We start from the raw sequence: 22243 nt of genomic DNA on the forward strand, positions 1-22243 counted from the left end.
TATTTCTTATTAACATTCTATTGTAGGGTGTGGGATCTAAGAAAGATAATTTGTCACTTTCCCTCCTCCCCCCCCCCTGACCCAATACGATTTTGAAAATAAAAAAGTATAGAGCCTTTCAAGCTGAAAATAATATTTTTAAAAAATTCTAATTTCAAATTTCTAAACAATTGTAAGTTCTCCTAATGTTAAATTTGAAACAATTTAGTTTGTCCGTTATCCATTTTCTCGGTACATAATATACTTTTAGGAAAATCTAAATCAAATTATTTTTATTTAATCTTTGATATTTTTGTATAGCAATTGTAGAAATTCCAAATTTTCAGGAATTTTAGGTGCTGCTGGTTTGCACAAAATTATTCTTGTTCTGTCATGATAGAGATACATAAACCATTTTTTTGAATTATTATTTTTTTTAGAAATTTTGACCACCAAGTTTTTTGCTTGGTTTAACAAATATAATCAGAAATGACTAACATAAAAAAATAATTCACGTATATTTTTCTTTTAAATAAAAAATAAATGAAAATAAACATGATTTCTAATTCTCATATTTCAAAGCTCTCATAGAGTCGGGCAGATAAATAAATTTGTTAATCCAAAACAATATATGATATTATTTCACTATGTCTTAATGACATAATGCGAAGAGTTTGGCAGTAATAGGTTCGAATCTGAGCTTACCGTATTTTACCTTTTAAAAAGTCAGATGTGCAACATTAATAGCCTTAAAATGTCAATTCCTTAAAAGTTCCAGGGAAAGAAATACTTTAATTTTCCCAGCTATGTAAGGGTCAACAAATTTGAGTTCATATTTCACTGTTTTTGCTCAGCTCAGAACTTTGCTAATTGTGTTTATGTGCTAACTGAATATCTGGGCTGATATACTCACTTTTTGCTACCCTAAAAATTAGCTAATTTATTTATTTGCATTAAATAATTGTAGGTTAATAAACTCATAAAATGCGCATACAAGAATGACCTTATTACTAGGAAGTGAAGAGCTTAATTAAAAATTAAGTGACTTAACAAAAAGAACAGTCAAACAAAAAACAGTCGGAAAAAATATCGCAATTAACAAGCGGACGGAAAACAGGCATTGGAAATATAAACATGACTTACAGACAATTAGATTATTACATAAACTTACGGATAAATTGGATTAGTAAACTATCTGACAGATATTTTAAATTGTAGAGTAGCTTCGCTACTGAAATCTATTTTACAATGACAGTAAATGTTAGTAAAAATAACCATAAACTGCATAAATTAGCATTTTTATGAATAAATAATTCAATATCATTAAATATGTATTTAATGTTTTTATTGTCTGCATAAAAATTATAACAGAAAAAAAAGAATAAAATTTACCAATAAATCTAAATAGAATGTTAAAATGGACAATAATGATTATAACAACAAATAACCTCCAAGTCTTAACAAGTTAAAACTGTAATCTATAATACAAAGTAGTACGATGTCTGGCTGTCTGTCTGTCTGTCTGATACTTAAGATCTCAGTAACCACTAAAACTATTGGGCTCTACTCTTCAGGGAATATACCTACTGGTCCTGTGATGGTTTTAAGCTATTTTCTTAGGGGGTTGGACACCAACCCTCCCACCAACCCATTTTTTTAAAACTAGAATTTAAAAAGCGGGGTCACTAACTCCCCCCCACCCCGAAAAAAAAAATTTCCCCCCCCCCACCCACAATTTTTTTTACCTTTTCTTTTAAAATCTAAATAACACAAAAATATGTTAATCAAACCTCTTGGGGCAAAGCCCCTAAAGGCTACGGGCGAAGCCATTAGTATGATACAAATCAGTAAATGAAATGCTTAAACTATTTAGTTCATAAAATACAGACATGCGTTACTCACCTAGAGAGCAATAGAGTAGCCGCACTAATTTATTTAACAAGGATGACAAGATCCATCAATCATGGATTTCAACAAACGAACGTATTAACACTTGATTGTGGATATTCATCGCGTATTACATGTTGTGTTAGGAATCCTAATATTAAGATGAAAAAATAGGGCAAATGCATTACGTAAAATCTTGATGTAAAATTTTTATTGAAAATAAACATGTTTAGAACTTTTAGTAAAGATTAAAGAGTTACTGATATTTATAAATCGTTTCAGAAATCATGTATAAATTACGGATCAGATCTTTACTTTTCGGACGAACAAAATAATTTGAAGTGTAGAAAAGCTTCACTTTAAGAAAACATTACCTGCCACGCCACTAGTGTTATTAATCTATTCTTTCCTATGAAATAAACCATCTTGTAGAAACTTTTTTTTATTAAAAATACTTTTTGGAAATTTATTTTTAATAAGAACTATTAAATCCATTATCTATGTGTAGCACAGCAATTACAAAAAAAAGAAGTTAAAAAATAAGATTATTTTTAAGTATATATTTAAAATCATTAAGACTTGATTATTAATAATTTTTTGCATGCACTGTCATTCTTACTTGAGTTTATGTTTTACTTTTTTTAAATCGACAAATAAACAAGGAAGGCATAGAATAATTTATTGGCGATACCATATTTTAAATTTGTTACGCTGATAACTAAACATAAAAAAAATCAAATTAAACTAAATTTAGCTAATAAAACTTGAATCGGAGGTAAAATCGATTTTGATTATATGTGTATGTATAGCATTAGCTTTACATTAAGTACTATATTGCTTTCTTTAGATATATTAATACTAAAAACATATTAATTTTCTTTGCAAAATATTTACTTTTTATGGTGGAAATAGAAACTAAAACAAGGATCAAAATATTACAGACATTGATGCAACAATCATTTTTTTCCTTTTTTTAACGAAGCTACTTTGTATGTACATAACTAGCGGCTATGCCCCTAGAGACCTCCAGGGGCACTCGAGGGGGTGGGGATTTGATCCACCATTAGTTTCAATTTTAGTTTTAAAAGAAAAAGTAAAAAACTGGGTTGAAATTTTTTCTAGGGGCAATTTCTCTCTTCCCCCCAAATAGTTATAAGCTTTCTAGGATCTATGAGAAAATACACTGTAAAGGAGAACCATATAAATTCAGCGGTTAGAGAGATCATATAGACACAGATCATGTAATTTTTTTATCATTCACTTTTTTGAAAATATATTTTCAAAAAGCTCAGCTGTTCTTGAAAGAACATAAAAATGTACAGTTAAATAGTATCGGAAAGTAGACTTTTAGTCAACAAAAAAATCAGCAAAACAAACATGAAATTTAATAATAGTCAAATAAAATATCTTTAACGTACTTTTGTTAGCTGTACTTTATAAGAAAAAAGTTTAGCATGTCAGGGAAAGTAGGACGGAAAAAGTAAATTATAGAGTATCTTCTCAACTCATAAACAAGTGCAATTCAATGAAAAAGTAACAGCTTCTAACTAATAACACCTCCCCCATCCCCTATTTCCTCTGATGACCCTTCCCATAATCCCAGGAAGATTTGCTTGCAACATAAACCAATATTTATCCTAAATAGTTGGTTAAATCCAGAATACTTTCTATTCAATTAGCTTGTTTACTTTTTAAAAAAATTTACTGCTTTTTTCCAACCTTCACATATGTTTTTTTTTAGTAATTAATTTTGAATTCAAGTTTTAATTTAAATTAAAGTAGGAATGACGCATAATGATTTGATAAAATCAAATAAAAAAGAAGAGAGAAAAAATCTGCAAAAAAGTCCCCCTAAAAAGGGAACATCAAAAGGTTTTACTAGTAGGACAGCTTCGCTTCCTTCTATTTTTTTAATGTACTTTGAAAATGATCTAAAATAAAATAAGTTTGAAAGAAATAATAAGGATTGCAAAAAATTACAAAGATAAATTCTGATATAAAGCTTGGAAAACTGCAAAAATTCGTTAAATTTCTATCCCATATCATATACGTTTTTTACCCAACTTTTTTTCATATTAATTAAAAACAGGAAAAATCCTCTAATAATTTTAGAAACAAACAAGGAAACATTAATCCATTGAAGCATGACTAAAAGGTGAAACTATGGTTTTGGAAAGATTATAAAAAAGGAGAAATTAATATATTATTTAGAAAGATTTTAATCAATTTAATTTTTAACTGTATGATAAATTTTTGAATTCAATAACTTAAATATTTGAAAAATTTAAAAAACAAAAGAATGAAAACGAAATAAGAAGCTATAAAAACTAATGAAATAAAAATATCAAAAATCAAATTGAATAATAATGCAGCTACATTCAAATAACGACATCATGAAATGTAATAGTATGTGATAATTAAAATCTTATTAACAAAATCAATGAGAAAAATATTTCATTTTAATTGTCCCAGGAACAAATTGTCCTTGTAAAAAAAATGTGTGTGTGCACATCACAAGCAACGTGACTTTTCCTTAGTAAACTTCCTTAAAAAATTATTAATTGCTTTATGGACAATCATTCTTTCGTACATAAAATTTATTATTTCTGTGTCAATACAGCCTTTAGAATGGAGTAATTTGACACTTAAAAATTCAAATAAGTAAAGCATTTTTTAAGTGAAAGGGGAAAGTTTAAATTGAATTGAATTGGCTGGCATGGTGTTTATTGTCAAAAAAATCTTCAATAAGGTGTTTCCATCTCTAGCACAAAAAAAACTCTAAAAGTGTACTTGCTAGAAAATTTCAGTTCAACTTAGAAAGAGGATCTGTAAAAAAATATATTTACACATATATTTGATGCTTATTTTACCAAGCAGTTGGTTCGGTGGTCAAGAAATAGGTCAAAAAATTTGATATTAAATCATAATGGCATCGATTTGATTTCTTAAATGGTGATTACAATGACAATGAGGCAACATTGTTATTGATTTAATATGTTTGCCATCTTACTCAATGTGTGGACTTTATTTTTATGTAAGATGTTCTTCTTTCTTTATTGAAAGAAAATGGATTAAGAAATTTTGTAAAAATATACATATAATATAGTGGGAAAATGATATATACAATGTTACGCTTGATATGTCCTTGTAAAAAAGGTTTTAACTACAAATTACATAGTACATTTCAATGTATGGAATTCTACACTTCACTTTAAGAAATAATTGGCATTTTCAAACTTGCATTTTAACTTATGTTGATATAAGAACAGCATAAAGTTAGAGAGAGAAAACCCTAGTAAAGGAAAATTTATATTGGATATTTCGTTAGTTTCCCTCAAAGTGCCAACTCGAGAACAGAACTCCACCCCCCCCCCCCCTTGTTTTGAAATTATTCAAAAATAAGTGGGGTAGGGGGGGGGGGTCATTTGGTTGTTTATTTATTTAGTTCAGGTTAGGTTAGGTCAAGGGTAACCCGGTAGATATGCAGGGATAGCCTATCTCAGATGTAGGCCTTGCAGGGGTTAGACATAGGGAATAAATTTACCCCATCCCTCCTTTATTTTCCCTTTAATTTAAAAATAAGAGTTAGTGGGGTGGTTCATGCTCGAAAGGCACTGTAAATGAAAGTACCGAAATTTCGTAATTGGGAAATTTTTTACAGTGTTTGTATATTTAGTATAATCACCGTTCAATGTAATTAGTTTTATTGTCCTAATTAAAGTTGGGCCATTCCTTTAAACTTTAAACTTAGGTAAAATTCTTCAACCCGTGTCCTACATATATGGGATATGTCAATTAGGGAGAAAACTGTTTTGGCGCTAAAAATATCGCTAGTGAAAAATGTTTAACATTTTCTTATGAGCGATTTATCAATAACTAGTAAAAAAGGTAGAAGAAATTAAACTTTTCTTCAATTACTATAACCCTTCCCCTAAAAAAAACAAATTTAAACAATATTTAAAGTTAGGTATAAAAATTGTTGAAAACCAGTGTCTAATTATATATACGTACTATGTACTAGAAGCCAAAAAGCCTTTCCACCCTTGATTGCACCGGGCTGCACAGGAAGGAAATGTAAAAATGTTACACCTTTTTAATTTGGTAGAAAAATCAGGCCCCTAACCTCACGATGACTCACCATGCACAGGTAGCAAACAACTTACCCCTACAGGACTTTATTTAACCAAACCTAACCTAATTTCTCTATGTTCGGTGCCAATTTTTAATCTGGAAAATCCGTTAAACATTAATTTAGATTTTCACTTTTTTGACACTAGGAAATGGAAGGTGGAAGATATAAAGGGGGTGAACGGATGAACGGATTAAACAAGAACAATAATATAAAAAATAACACAGCAATATTTAGATGACAAATTTAAGGAAAGAGAACAGTTAACTTTAGTAAAGAAATACCAAAATGAATACACGACATGTTCAGTAGAATAAGTATAAATGAGAAATAGTTTGTCTGCTTTTGGAGAACTACTTTAACTATATGTATGTATGTTTTTGTGTATTAGTCTATACAGAGGTATGTGTGAGCATACGGAACCAAACGGAAGTGACTGACGTACGAACATACCTTAAATATCAAGTAGCTTTGCCAAACTAAAGGTATACTGATTAGGCACATTAGGATTTGACAGAAGCGGAGCTTCTCTATAATAATACTCCCCTTGATAATTAAAAGTTTATAACAAATTGTTCATATTTGTTCATGATTCACAAAAATGATTAAAACCGTCAAAATTTGAAATATTCTGAAGAAATTAATAAACCAATTATTTTTTCTAAATTAACTTCTATTATTTACTTTAGTTTGTTTTCAATTGAATTGCAATTTCAAAAAAAACAAGTTGGTCGAATTATTCAGAAAACAAGAAAATCTTATTAAATAGGCGCGGGGTTAGAAAGCAGTATTCCTTATTGTTATTTTTATGACAGGACTTTAGGCTTCGCCCATAACGAAAGTTTTGGGTAGGTGCCTCCTTCCCTGTATATTTTTTATTATTAGAATTTGGCGGTGATTTAATTTTCCTAAACTTAAAAAACTGCTTTAACGAACGATCGGATATAGACAGCCGGAAATGTCCTAGTTATAAAGAAGTTGTTCTATAATAAAGTTCATACAAGATGTGTTTATGCCTAGTTTCGCTAAAAACGGAGGAATCTTCTTCTTTATTTCCCTGAAATTTTAAAGGACACTCGTCAATTTTGGTCTATTGTGATGTTATTTTTAAAAGTTGTATAAATTACTTTAGAAAATTAGGTAAAGAAAAATATAAAGCAGCAAAAGAAAAACTAATCACGTAATTTTTATAGATATTTACTTTTTTTCTAACTATTTAAGGTAGTAATTGTAATATATTTGAATTGTAAAAACGGCGTTCATTAGTATTTATTCAGATGTAATATATCTGGTACATCATTGGTGGAAATTAAATTCATTCAGAATACTAGAGGAATTAAAAAAGTTAACAAAAAAGTTAAAATAAAATAGATCTAATAAATATTATTGTGTTAAAAATACTCTTACTTATTAGTTTATTCATTTAAAAAATCAATCTATTTCCATTTTATACAGTCGACAAATAAGACTCAAAAACATCATTAAAAAAGTAATTAATAAAAAAATGGTAGTACTAAATGTTTAAAAGTTGGAGACTTTTAATTAAGTTCTAAAAATGTCAACAAAAAAATTTTGAATTTAGTTTGATAAAAAATCCTACTTGCACAGAAACATGTGACAAATGAAAACCATTTCCTCAATTTTAACACATTTCTATTCACTTCAAAGTGTCACATACGACTGGGACTCGAACCCGCTGTCATGAGTAAAATTTTGCATTGAAACTCGGAAAAATAATGTTGAAATTCCCTAAGAAAAACGCTTAATTCCATGGGAAAGGAAAAATCGAATAAAACTTGAAAATTATCATATTATGCCATTTCAAAAATCACGCTTTTCATAAAATGACTCATTATCTACATATAATCTGTTTAAATTTTAATTTTACTTAGTTTTCCTAATGTATAAAAAAACATTAATGAAAATAACAAATATTAATAATTAATTATAATGATCACATCACGTTATTATTTTTAAGTAAATAAAGAAGGCTTTAAAATAGCTTTTATCTAATTCCTAAAATAGACCAAAATTGCAGAGTGTCCTTTCTCGTACATTTATTATATGAATAACCTAAGGCAGGAAACTATTCTCTTCTCCAAAATATTCTTCTATTAACTGAACTCTAGTTATAACCAGAAAAGCAAAGTTTCTATTACTATCTTATAACAAATAACTTTCGCAGGCATAAAAAAAGTGTTTGAAGCATTTCATGTGTCCTGTCCGACTCTGTGGAAAGCACAGAAATATTACAATAGTACAGAAACGAGGACTCTGGTATATAGTAGTACTATGTATAATGTATGGTATATTAGACTTGTCTTCACTTAAACCAAACACACAAGACTTGCAGTTAGAGGAAAAGTTTGGCGAATGCAGGTGCTCCCGTAAAACAGCTAATATGTCACATCCACAATATGTCTGTTTAATTTAATTATTAACCACTAAATATTGTATTAAAATTTATTAAATTTGGGGGGCAAAATTCTTGGCAAATTAATTAAATGCATGCGGTTTTGTAATTCACAAATTTTAACACAAAGTCTTTGTACAGTTTTGTGAAAACACCGGAATTTGGTCACCTGTTGCGATTGGCATTTTTTAGTTCACCAGAAGCTGTAAAGCTAGCGAAAAAAGTTTGGTACACGGAAAAGGTCCTTCATAAAAATTGTGTTATGAGTAAAAATGACTCAGTTTTATTAGTTTTACTTATACTAGGAATTTGTACTTTGGATAATGTAGCTTAGCTTAAACAAACAGTAAAAAATGCCTAGGTATAAATTGAAAAAAATATCCATATTAACATGAAACAGACCACACACTGAACTATATTCAGCCATTTATACTTCATATGGAAATGACTTTTAGTATTTAAACTAATTTCATTACACTATGACATTTCAAATATAAACCGTTTTAAAATTAAATGTTGAAAATTTTGAATAAAAAATGTATTGAATTGAAAATTTAAATAAACATAAAGTATTTATGTTTACAAATATCTTGACCCTATACTGAACAAATGATGGGGAAATGGGAAAAAAGGTGAATAAAAAGATTTTTGAATAAATTCCCCGTATCAAAATTGGTTCAACTATAATTCTCTTTCTTCAACTTTTATCCTTTCTCGGGGATTATTTGCATTTTTTTCTTTTCTTACCAAAAGCTGTCTCTAAAAATGAACTTCAAGCACTGATATTCAAATACAAGATGCTGTAAATTTAGAAATTAAAAAAAAGCTTCCACCCCCTTCGACACACAAACATATAACAGATATTTAAAGAAAATATTCACTTTATCATGCAACATTAACAAATTACCGTCTAAATAAAACTAATTTTAACGGTTGTTGCACACGAAAATTTGCTACATTTAAAATCTTAAATAAGCACATATAGTACTTCCTATTATAGCACGGAAAAAAATGGCGTTTCTTTCATTGATTGTTATATAATAGTGCTTTAACCAAGGGTTGAAAGCTAACTTTTTTTCACCCCTTACCTAGAAAATATATCCCTTTTTTTGAGTGTATGTGCTTTGGTAAAGGAATAGAAAAAAAAGTTTTAATAGTTATTTCTCGCATCGTATTTTAATCGGCTTTCCGCGGATATAGAATGTACAATTAAAAGATTAAAACTAGTTTTTTTAGCCCCGTGGTGCCGAAGGCACCGGCTAAAAAAACTAGTTTTAATCTTATGATTGTACATTTCTATATTCGTAGAAAACTGGATATAATACGATGCTAGACATAGTTTTTTCGTATTCATGAGAACCGGTTCCTATCCACCGGATTCAAATGAATACGAGAAAATTTGTTATTCCTACAAATAAAGGGATCTAAAGGAATAATATAATGAACGAAAAATTTATGTACATTCCCAATGATAATACACAAAATGACCCCTTCTTTAGAATAAAATTAGTGTTTGAACCGTTTGACCCACGACTTAATGAATCAACCAAAAACAATTCAATTAAAAAGTCCCCAAAGTTATTGAGCCAACGAATAAGAAAGCGATATTATAAAACTTTAGGGACTAGTGTCAAAGACAGCCCAATAACCCTTTCCTACCTGATATATAAACCTTTAGTTTAGCCCTTTTCTTATGCTACATTAATTTCAGGCTATGATAATTTTAATAGATTAATATTTTGCCACCATTTACCCTAGAATTTATAAAATATTAAATACTACCATATATATGTAAAAGGTTAACTTATTGTCCGAAAACCAAATAATAATTTAGACTTGAAGTAGAACTTAAAAGTTAGGTAATTTATCTATTCCTCTAGTACTGATGTGTGTGTGTGTGTGTGTGTGTGAGTCTGTGTGTGTGTGAGTCTATGTGTGTGTATAGTATACATAAATTGGCAGGCTTACCTGTCCAGCAGATAATCCCTGCAAACCAGATTCCATCAATATTCCGAACATTTTCAGTTGCGCGGCCATTTTGTTTGTTTTTGGGTTCCTATACTCTTTTTTTTGAGTTTAAGCTACTCAACAAATTTTCAGTCAGTCTGTCGGAAAAGTCATTGTGAATTGGCGAGAGAAAGAAGGATCATTGCGTTTTCTTTAACAGAGATTTTTACATTTGGCTTTATTTTAATTGATAGGATGCAATCGTCTTTAGTTACCCTATATAATGTCATACAATAATAAATTAAAAATACATTGCTTTCTTTTGCACTTTAAGTTAATATTTAATTTTGCAAGTGCAATTACATTTCATGTGCAGTTTTGTAATTGTGTTTGACATTTAATAAAGCAGCCGTTTCCACAGCCGCGCTAACACTCCATTTTTTTGCAAACCTCAGACGATCGTCCTATATCTAGAAACGAAAAGAAAAGTGGCTTGCAGATGGGAGTATATCCAAACTCCCAACAAAATTAAGGGGGACAATAACCTTCCCTTGGACATGCACCCTCATGGACACATCCACATAATACATCCAAGAGGGATGTCAAAAGAAAAATGTCACCAGGCGAAGATGCAGCTGAATAAAAATCAGTCTTTAAAACACCGTTTTTTAAAATCTGCGATCACTCTATAATTGACCACTGCCGAGTCATGCATTTAAATAATAATAATATTCATTTTATTGTGTTAGCAAACTATTTAAAAAGTAAACAGTAAATCCAATCAAATATAATTGGGTTGGTTTTATATGTAGGTTGACTATTTGTTTTCACTTCAATTGTAATAATTGAAACAAATCAGTTTAAGCCAACATAATGAAATTAAGACCTTTAACCCATTTTGTCTTTTAAGTAATTTTTAATTATGGATTGGACAAACAGGTAAATAATTCGTTAAATAAGTTCGCTAATTATAAATTAAATGTTTTCTTTTAAGCAGCTGCTCCCCTAAATCTAAGGGCTCTGCATTCGAGGATGTGATGTAGGCCTAAAACCATCCCAATATGAAAATTATATAGCCTAAAACCATCCCTTAATATGGGGCCTTTCTACAGTGGAGACTTATTGAAATCTTAAGCTTCAGACTAAAAATCCTTACTAATTTATGTAATAGGAAGTGTTTTGCAAATATGAGAAGTGTCCCCCACCCCCTCCTCCTAATTTTATTTTAGAATGAAAAAGTGGCGGAATATTGATGAATTCCTCTGGACGCTGCAACACTTATCCTCTGAAAGGAACAATTTCCGTTGGAAAAGATACACAAAATATCCAAGAAAAAATTCAGAGTTAAATTGATTGTTACCTAAATGATTTTTTTCAATTATGATTAATTTTAAATGTTGAAATCTTAATGATAACTAGGATGACAACATCCATAAAAGCGAAGCTCTAAAATCAGATGATAGGACAAACGAACATTAACAAAAATTGTTGTCATAAACGTTTTAAATGATCATACGGACTTTCATAATACAAAAATTGAAATCGGTAGGACAATTCTACCTTGCCTAAATTAACGAATAGATATCCGTTAAGGACAGGCGGACCAACCTTAATTTTATAAAAGAACACTTTTAAAAAGATGAAGCGGACATTTTGTGTTAGTTATTAAATATACGATTTCAGCAGTGATTGGAAATCATCATTTTGTCCTATTATTAAATCTACGGGGGGGAAATCAGTCTAGTAACTTATTTCTTTCTCCATGGTTAATACATCCCAATTTAAAAAGAGCAATACAAATACTAGTATACAGGTCATTGAATCTTTTCACCTTAGATAATTCATAATATTTGCTATTTTACCGTGGCTCTTTAACTCTTAATAATCAATATGCTGTCTTATATGCTGGCATACAATTTCAATGGTTTGTTCGATTAGATATTTGGCATTACAAAATTGATTATAGCTGACATCGATATGCATTTTTTCATAGATATTATTACCATTATTTATCTTGAATGTTTAATGTTCAGTAAGGTGGACATTGCTGACATATGGATATATGATGTCTCTTCGTCAAGATATCTTTTTAATAACTGGTTTTAACAAGCTGCTATATTTAAAGACTTCTGAAATATTTTTTGAATTAATTGTCCATTAAACCACGAGTTGTTAATTCGATTAATGAAATATGATTTTCTTGACTAATTTGAATGATAAATGTCTGGAATTTTATTTGTTAGTATTTATATCTGCGTCTACTCTTTAACAAACTTTGTCTGTCTGTCTGATTCTTGGACGATTAAATAGATTTTTAGAAAAAAAATAAAAAGATGTTAATATCTTTTCCATAAATTATTCCTTATTCCTTGACTTGCTATAGAATTTTCTCCAAACTCGCTCACGGTCTCTTTGCTGTCTAACCTGAAATCAAATTATTCTATGTTAGTATCAGGGATACAGAGATAATAACATAAGGGATAAGCTGAATTTATCAATTCTCTGATATAGCTGAATATGAATAATGTCTTCTTAACAGACAGAAAAGATAATAAAGCAAATGAAATGTTTTTGCACTGATATTGGTATAATGTCCCTCTTGGTTTTGAATGTTCCAAAAGAACCTTTGAAAATAAGGGTATAGAAACAGGTTTTTGGGCTATAATTTGTTGAAAAATTCAACATATTTTATTCTTATTCAAAATGTCCCAAGCCAAATAAGATATAAATTATCGATTTTTGCCAATGGTAAGTGGGTTACATTAAGCAATTCTTTTGTCCTTTAAAAAAATCAAAAAAACCGTATTATCAAAACTGATTTTAGGCATCTTCCAATTGTTCTAGATATAATATGTTAGAGACAGACAGAAATAATTCTAAATCACCTAATTAAACCACCAGTCTTTTATACAACATTTAATCAATATATTGTCTTTTATTACCGAGAGGTTGCTTAGCAACCTATTTTTTTGTGTAACATACCAAAAACTTATTTTTTATTGTAATGTATAATTGTATAGGAATTAATGCAACATTTATATATTGAAAAAAGGAATGTTCTAAATTTGTTTCATTTTTAATCAAACCAAGTATCTTAAGGTATATGGCAATAAATTGATGTACATCTCCAATTATATAAACAAAATATAAATTTCTGTGAATTAAAATTATTGGTTGAATAGTTTGGATATTACAAATTTGAACTAACCTATCAAGATTTAATAAAAGTCTCCAAAGTTTTAAAGCCATAAATTTATAAAACTCTGTATATCCACAAATACTTAATCATTTATATTCCAGAGATCTATCACTGTACCCCAGTAAATATAAAACATAGAAACAGGAATATTGTCAGATAGGATCTATATATGTATTTGCATAATTTTGTTTTTATTGTATTCAAAGGAATATATTTAACCTCCCTAAAACAAGATATGAGTTAGTTGGTAACATTAGATAAATGGAAACACAAAATATTTTCTCCATTACTACCGTAGCTAAATAAATTTCTGTTGCTAAATAGATAAAAAAATATAGTTAGAGTTTTTAAATATAATCTATAGAAAAACAGGAAAAATATTATGTTCTACTGCAATTAAAATCGAAGCTTTCATCATGGGATAGTATCGGCGAAACGGCTCAACGTACGTGATATGCCTTTACTTCTTTTTTGAGCATTTATTAGATGCACTGGATGGGTTCTCTGCTTTAGGTAAGCTTCTAAAAGGTCATGTAATGGTTTTCCGGTATTACATTTTCAGATTTAAGTCTTTTTGGTGGTTTTAAGCTATTTTTCTACTCTCTTTCTGCCTTAGAAGCTAGGCATTGTGTTTACCATTGCCATTTACCTTGAAGCCTGTGATATGCCATGTTGATATGAGTCTCTTTTAACCATTCGATCCTGAAATAAAAAATATCGAGAATGAGAACACAGTAATAGTGTCTGACTGATTATGACGTAACAAAAAAAAATAGCCAATGAGAGGCCACTATAAATTTTACCATTGGTCAATAACGGCCTCTCATTGGCTAATTTTTTTTTGTTACGTCATAATCAGTCAGACACTATTACTGTGTTCCGAGAATGACAATATTCATTAGTAGCGAAACTCTTTAATGTAAATAAGAACAGTCAGACATATTTCTTCTCGAATAGTATTATTATTTATTTAAGAGCAATACAGATAGAACGACCGACGAAATAATTTATGTAGAAGATGTAAATTGGTGAGCCAAATGTTGATCCAATAAATCAGTGCTCTATCATAAATATCAAACGGGAAAAGTGCATTTCCCTTATAAAAATTTGATGTATCTTGAGCTTTACAGGCTGGCCGACGGACAACGTGAGTTATTTAGAATATTAGAGACAGAGATGTGGCAACTGAACTGAACAAATATTTTCTTTAATTTTTTTTGTGCCAATAGCATGTTGTAATAAAAAAAACCACCTCTCACTCAAAAAGAAACTAGCAACAAAATATTCTTTGAAAAGGGTCCAAAGAAGCTACTGTCGATGTCACTTGCTCATTAAAATGAATGGACGCATAAATATTCCTAATTAAGTATGTATTATATAAAGCAAAGACAAGTGAATGCTATTAGTTAGATCTTTGGATTAGATCCTTGTCTGCCAATATACATAAAGTGTCTGCGTCAATTATTCTGTCAATAGGCCAATCCTTTAAAGTTTTATCCTTAAGGTTAATAAAGTCCAATCCTTTAAAACATTTTCATATAAGAATTGAGTAAATTTATGAGTGAAGTTATCCTTTCCACGACAGATACTTCCTTAGATGCTTTAGGCATTTTTTAAGCAACTGAAAGTGGGCAAAACACTTTTTGAGGAAAATGAACATGTTTTTATGCTTATTTTAGGGTATTGATTAGAAAAGATCTGTTTGTTTAGAACTTCACAAAGTAACTATTACTTGAATATCTATGTTTTTAACCATAAACATTGCAATTTATTGGCAAATAAACAAAAATACTTGTATGAGGAAAAGAACCCCGTAATTAATGAGATTGCATGTCAAAAATTGGGTCAACCATCCCACAGATAATAGAATTTTATATACAAGGAATGGTGCAAAATAGGTGAAAGAGTGAATTTACCCCCCATTCAAACATTTTGGGTGATACAAAATTCTACTTGCTTTATAAAGAACTAGTGGCTGCGCTCCTAGCATCTAGAGGCTCTATATTCGAAGGGATAAGGAAAATAGCTTAAAACCATACCCAGACTTATTTATAAAAATAAGATAGCCTAAAACAATGTCAGGTTCTATAAGAAGCTTTCCTCTAAAGGAGAACCATATCGGTTCAGTGGTTAGCGAAATTCTTCGCTACAAACAAAAACGCTTAGTACTTTATATATTAGGATAGTTTTTGATATCTAGCTAACCAAATTTATAAAATGTCGACCACACTATGTGGTATGCAGGTGGCTAACGCGCGACTGCCGAGCCCTAAGTTTAAAAACCGAGTTTCCCTACAGTCTATGATTACTTCTTGAAATGGTTATGATGAGACTAGCCAATCATTTATCAATTCATATTATTATATTGTTTGTCAAACATTGGAAGAATGTTGATTTTTTGCCCATTCTTTTGTTTATTAACAGGTTTATTCTTTTTTTTATTAAAACAAAAAGGTAAATCTAAAATTATATAATTTTTTTAAAAATGTTTTTTTGGTGCAATTTACAAAAAGACCTAATTTTTGAATTAAATAATTTTACTTGTGTGTGTTAATAATATATGATCTTATAAAAAGCACATAACAATTAGACAGGCTGACTATCAAAATTGTAGCATAGCTAAAAAAATTAATATTGTCTTACCGTTTGCGAGACAGGGGGAACGCGAGATTCCATTTTTGCATTCTGAAATAGTTTGAATGGTTAATCATATAATATAAAATATTTGTTTGTTTGTGTGTGAAGCCTAAGATCTCGAAAAATCATTCCAAAATGGTTGTACCGGTAAGCTTTATAAATGTTTTTGTGTGCATTTAGGCTATTTTCCTGACCTACCCGCCCTTTCCCAGAGGCTTAGGCGAATCCTCTAGTAGATTATAAATTGTTCGTTATGCAAAAACTGTCAATAATAGAAATTAAGCCTGAGCTTTTAAAAACAAAATATGCATTTATAAAAATGGTAATTGATTGTTATCTCACAGACGAGTTGATCTTAATTTTTTTTTATAGTAAGCCATTAAAAATCCATTAGATGTTTGACAAGTTTAAGTAATTTTCCTAATTGGTAGTAATAAATATCCTATTTATTTCAGTTTTTATACAAACATTCCCACTTTTTAACAAGATAAAGCTTATTTGATTACAAGACTTAAAATTTAAGATTGTTTGTTCCTTTTATCAAAAATATTCAATAAAATTTCAGATGGTATTTTGAGAAGGAGAAACGCCATTGGTTCATCATATAATAAATATAATTTTAACTGAAGTCAAAAAAATGTTTGGATCATGGAAAGAAAACGAAGTAGCGGGTTTCGTCATATTTTCACAGTAGCTTTTCTTCTATTTCTAGCCTATGCGGGAAGCTCTAGCCTTGTGGGGCCTCTTTTCAAAAGTTACTGTGAAAGTACGACGAAACCCGCTACTTCGTTTTCTAACATGATTCGAAATTTTTTGCTTGCTTTTATTTAGTCCAAAATTTTCATTTATTAGTCGCGTAACCTAAAGTATACTTAAAAACATAACTATTATGATTTTTAGAACTAGCAAATTATGTTGTAAAACTAAAACTAAAAGAATTTGCACTCACTAAATGATGAATATATACACTTGTTTCTTTTATTAAGTTATTTAGGTGCATTTTCATGCATTTTGAGCAATAAAGAAAGTACATACTACATAATAATACTTAAAATGTAAAAAATTACAAGTCAGTAATGTCCATAAGAAGCGAAGCATATATGTAAACACACTGATACACATAAACAAAAAATAAAAGGAAAACAATAGAGGGGGGAGGAGTTAAATAACTGTTTATTTTCTGGATTATATATCTGTACTTAATACATTTATTAACACAAACACACCCACACATTAGGATTTGTAAAAGTATCTAAGATTATGTATCAGGTATCTTTCTTTCAGGCAGCTTTACTTTAGACCATCAGATATAAGCTAATGTAGGGGAACAATCTTCCCAATTAGTGGCACAGTCTTGCGAGGCAAGGAGCGAAGTACTTTATTGAAGGTTTTAAACTTATAATGGCATAGGACATATTATTGACGAAAAAATTAAAAATAGTAACTGTTGTTGATATTCTACTAAAGCACAGAATTGTCCTTGTTATTTTCAAAAATCTAAATTTCATTACTTATTATCATCAAATAAGTCAATAAAAGTTTGCTTTAAATATTTATATTGTATAATTATGTTATTCTTTATTTTCACATAAACACACTAAATAATATGGTACAAAAAGAAGATTTTTTTGCACATAATTAGATCCTCTATTTCTCTCTCTATGTACTTATTTTTTTGCTAAGCAACATTTGCAGTATCATAGCAACCAAGTTTTCACACAGTTAAAATTATTAAAGTACACGAGAACAATTATGTATTGGAGTAATTATAGCACGGGTGTGCGAAACACTTTGTCTAAGGGGTTATAAGGGGAGAGGGGCATTTTAACACTTTTGTCAAACCCTTTGAAATTGAAAATTGCAAAGATTTGTTGAATTAACATTCTTCCAATCTTATGGTTTGCTATGTTTAGCTTAAACGGATCTGACAATTTCTGTAAGCTGCGCGTCCTCTAGAATAAGAACAGTATTATGATAGGGTATTTACCTCCCTCAACAGATTTCAGGGGAATTACTTACCACCCCCAAGCAAATTTTAACCCCTTGATAATTTATTTAAGGTATACAACAAATCAGGTGCACTCTGCGCGCCATTTTACCCTCTCAAATAGGAATTACCTTTAATATCAAGATTTTTTACCCCTTAAGAAAAAAAGCTTCGACGTCCATTCATAGAACTTTCAGTAGAGATCTTACAGAGTCCGTCAGTCTGTTGGACATGCTTTTATTACATAATCATTACATTTGTTATGGTATATGGACTCGAATTAAATTGCAAGTGTAAAAATAAGAATAGTACAAGTATGTGTGCATTTCGATGCAGTTTTTGAATGTCGTATTTAATCAAAACAAGTTTAAAATAACTTCCACATAGTAGAATTTGACACGCATAATGTGTTCTATAAATCTCTTAATTCTTACTCGTAAAATATGCTTAATTTGCAACTTAGCTAGACCCGCGACTGTGGCATAACACATAGAGCATCCAATCTTTGTATAAGTAGAATCCCAGCCTAAGAGTAACAGGATGTCTGTTTGTACCGATATGGTTCTCCTTTACAGTGTAGCTTATTGATCCTGGGAAGGTTTATAAATATTTTGGGGGCGGGTACCACCACCCTTTCAATAGAATTCGCACCTGGAATATTACCTCCAAAAAATTTCCTTTTTCTTTTTAAATTAAAATGAAAAGAAGATGGTCTTCTTACAACAATCCCTTCCACCTCTATGGGCGTAGTTGCTAGTGGCTAATAAATTACAACTCTTTTATTTGACATTTTGTCTTTGAAAGCTTATATCATAAACATTCATATGAGGAGAATGGATAATTTGGTTTAGTTAAATTCATTTTTATTTAGATTTTAAATAACTAAAAGCTGTGCCCAACGGGCTTCGTATTCGTAGAGAAAACATAGCCTAAAACCAACCCAAAACTCAAAATAAAATAAAACTATAAAACCATCATCTATGTGAAGCTTCCATAGAATTATTTCAGTGGATAGCGAAATAAAACCTTACTATGTATTATTACTAGGACTGCGTAGTCGAAGGGGAGGGGATGAGCAGAAAAATAGCCTAAAATCATACCAAGATTTGAATCTAAAAATAAAATGCCTAAAACCATCCCAAAGACCTATGTGATACTTCCTCAAAGTGGAGAACTCAATCGGTTCAGTGGTTAGCAAGTTCTTAGGCTACAGACAAAAAAAGCTTACTACTTTATATAATAGGATAGTATTCTACATGGAAATTGTTGTCCTTGTTTAAATCAACGCGTTTAGATTGTCAAGATTCCTATCTTGGTCATTCCATCAGCTCCACAAAAGGGAAGGGTCAACAAAAAGGGGAAAGGTCGTTCCAAATCATATTATATGTACATATGAAAACTTAGAGGAAAACAAGGATGGCAACATACATTAGCAGCAAAACACAGAAATTTAATACAAATTTTTAAAGTATTAGTAATAGTTGACAAACTTGTATTGTAAGACCTCTACATTCAATAGCAGCCAAGAATGAATACATATGATACCCTCCATAGCATTTCTGACCGACAGACGGACAGAAAAAAAGTTTAGACTGGATGCCCATTGGTAAGTAAATTCTCAATATTAAGCCAACTATCTCTAATATCAGCTGAGAAAATATGTTTTCCAAATAGCCGTTAATACGGGCGGATAACAAAACAAGTTACAGAAAAGCTACGCTGAAAATAAGGGCTAGTAACAAAACAGAGGGAAAACGTATTAAAAATTTCTGGTTTTTTAGACTTGATAAACTTATTAGATATAAGAAAAAAAATTTGACCCATCGACGTGGAGGAAAGCAGAACTTGGCAGCTGCGCATAAGCCGCTTTTTACTTTAAATGTTAGATGTTTTAATAGACAATCCATCTTTTCATAATTTCTTTTTTTGCACACAAGCGGGTTTAAATTTGAGGCTTATGCGCGACTGAGGCGCAGTTGCTGAGCCCTGAAGAAAAGGCAAGTATATTAGTTTTAATTTTTTCTAGAAGTTTGACGTGAATCTTCCATGAAAAAGCAGAGCCTGATGCTTTCACTAAAACCTATCTTTGATCACATAAACTTCATAAACCGCCACCCTGGAAAGGTATCTTACCTGCAGGGCTTTTAAAACCTTTCATACACCTAACCTACATGAATTAAAACACTAAAATGTTTTTTAAATAGTTCATTTATGGTCTATATTTATGTGAAAATATATAATTTTTAAACTATAAGCTAAAATATTTTTTTTATTGTCATTATACTAGTTGTAGGTTTTAGTTTGAACATTTTTTGTCGATATAAAAATAAGACAAATTGGCAAGCTATTACAACTGCTGATAAATATCTTAATATTTTACCCTACATTTAAGATATACTACAAAGTAAACCATTAACTTTTAATGTCAACAAGAAGCAGCCATGCTTAACTGGATATATATATATAGTGTACAGTACATGCTAACCAAATATGAAACCTCGTTCCACTGGTTAGATGCTACCAATAGCCAGAGAGAGAGAGGGGACAATGGGCTGTTTTAGATTAACGTTTTCTTATTCGTTGGCTTTAGTGAATTTTTATTAGTTGGATCATTAAGCTGAATGTTTAAACGTTTCGACCACTAATTTTATTTTACTGAAGGGGTAATTTTTTGTATCATTATTTATTTGCTATTGTCTTATCCCTTTAGATCCCTGGCTAAATGCCCATATATGATGATAGATTTTTAGATAAGCTTTCAAATATTTCCAATTATTCATCTAAATTTTTTGAAAACAAGAAATTTTGGTTTTATTTGGTTTTGTTTTGCCTAAAACTAGCGACTAAACCCCTATTAGCCTCTAGGGGGACTTTAAAGAAGATAGCAGAGGGTGGTTGACCCTCACTTCTATATTTAGTATTACTTTTTAAAAACTGGTAGGGGTTCCTAAAACAATTTCTCTTTAGACGGGTGAAGGTACCCTCTCCAACGAAAAAAAAATTAAAAACCGTCCTAGAATCTATATAAGGCTTTAATGAAAATGAGAGTTGGATCGTCCCAGCCGTTAGCAAGATCTTCTAGAACAGACATACATACAGATGGACATCCTTCCTGTTTCTTTGATATCATAGAATTTTAGGCTCCAACATCTACAAAAAAAAACCCCTAAGAAAGTACGATTCAATAATTTGACGATTTTAATTTAAATCACTTCACTATAAATCAAATTTCCGCTGGATTGGAACCGGTTATGAACAATACTGAAACATCAAGTGTCATATCGTATTACAGACAGTTTTCCACGAAAAATAAAATAAATCATAAAATTAATCTCTGTTTTGTTGCTAGCTCCCTTATTTTATCATCCGCGGAAAACTATCTATAATAAGTTGCGTTGAATATCTTAAATTTCACTACACCATATAGTGACTACTAAATTGAAACAGTGTCTTTTAAAAAAGTGGTTTCACTTGAAATCCCTATTTTTATCGCACCATAAACTTGTTAAGTATCAGTTTTTTGCGTTCCGCAAAAAAACTGATATTGGCGCGCGGAGAAGCAGAAAAATTTGCCCAGGGAGCTATGAGTATGGGTCATAATATACTATTATATGATATAAAAGTAATATAATATATTTGATTTAAGACAGTGAACTGTTTGACAAATAAGAATGTACTGTCGAGACTTGGAGTCAAACAGGAATCATTTTCTGTTAATCTTTAAATCAAAAATTTTTCCGCCAGGCCAAAATATTATTCTGTAGCCTTCTCTGTCGCGTTTAATTTACTCCATAATATTTAGTTTAGTCTGCCCATACCTATTTCTCCCCCTCTCTCTCTCTCTTTCTCTCTCTCTCTCTCTCTCTCTCTCTCTCTCTCTCTCTCTTTCTCTCTCTCTCCTTCTCTCTCTCTCTCATACACTCGTTTTCTCTCCCATCCCTTTTATTTCAATCCCATCTTTCTGTTTTAAACTTTCTGATTATCAGTAGCGCCGCCTCTCTACAACTGCCCATCTGTCTGCCTGAACGGAGGATTAATTTGGCTGCTAATAGAGATAGACTTCTG

At 30.4% G+C, this 22243-nt stretch overlaps 1 protein-coding gene across 2 annotated transcripts in view; it reads right to left on the reverse strand.

Moving 5' to 3' along the window:
• The window catches only part of LOC145313538 (sodium/potassium-transporting ATPase subunit beta-2-like), an 88525-nt gene extending 72188 nt beyond the window's left edge, over positions 1-16337 (reverse strand). The window contains exons 1-7 of one of the 2 annotated variants that reach the window (XM_080152986.1): positions 16198-16337; positions 14204-14256; positions 12724-12779; positions 11615-11640; positions 10377-10393; positions 7012-7052; positions 2241-2275 (exon numbers count right to left, since the gene is read on the reverse strand). In XM_080152986.1, coding sequence (XP_080009112.1) covers positions 2241-2275; positions 7012-7052; positions 10377-10393; positions 11615-11640; positions 12724-12779; positions 14204-14256; positions 16198-16230 — 261 coding nt within the window. In that variant the 5' untranslated portion in view covers positions 16231-16337. Of the gene's footprint in view, positions 1-2240; positions 2276-7011; positions 7053-8050; positions 8388-10376; positions 10394-11614; positions 11641-12723; positions 12780-14203; positions 14257-16197 lie in introns of those variants that run through there. The other variant, XM_080152987.1, reaches the window with a different exon arrangement.
• Between the last annotated feature and the right edge of the window lie 5906 nt (positions 16338-22243).

The sequence above is a fragment of the Acartia tonsa genome, chromosome 3 (assembly GCF_053477335.1).
Source record: "Acartia tonsa isolate MP-2025a chromosome 3, ASM5347733v1, whole genome shotgun sequence".
NCBI classification, from domain to species: domain Eukaryota; kingdom Metazoa; phylum Arthropoda; class Copepoda; order Calanoida; family Acartiidae; genus Acartia; species Acartia tonsa.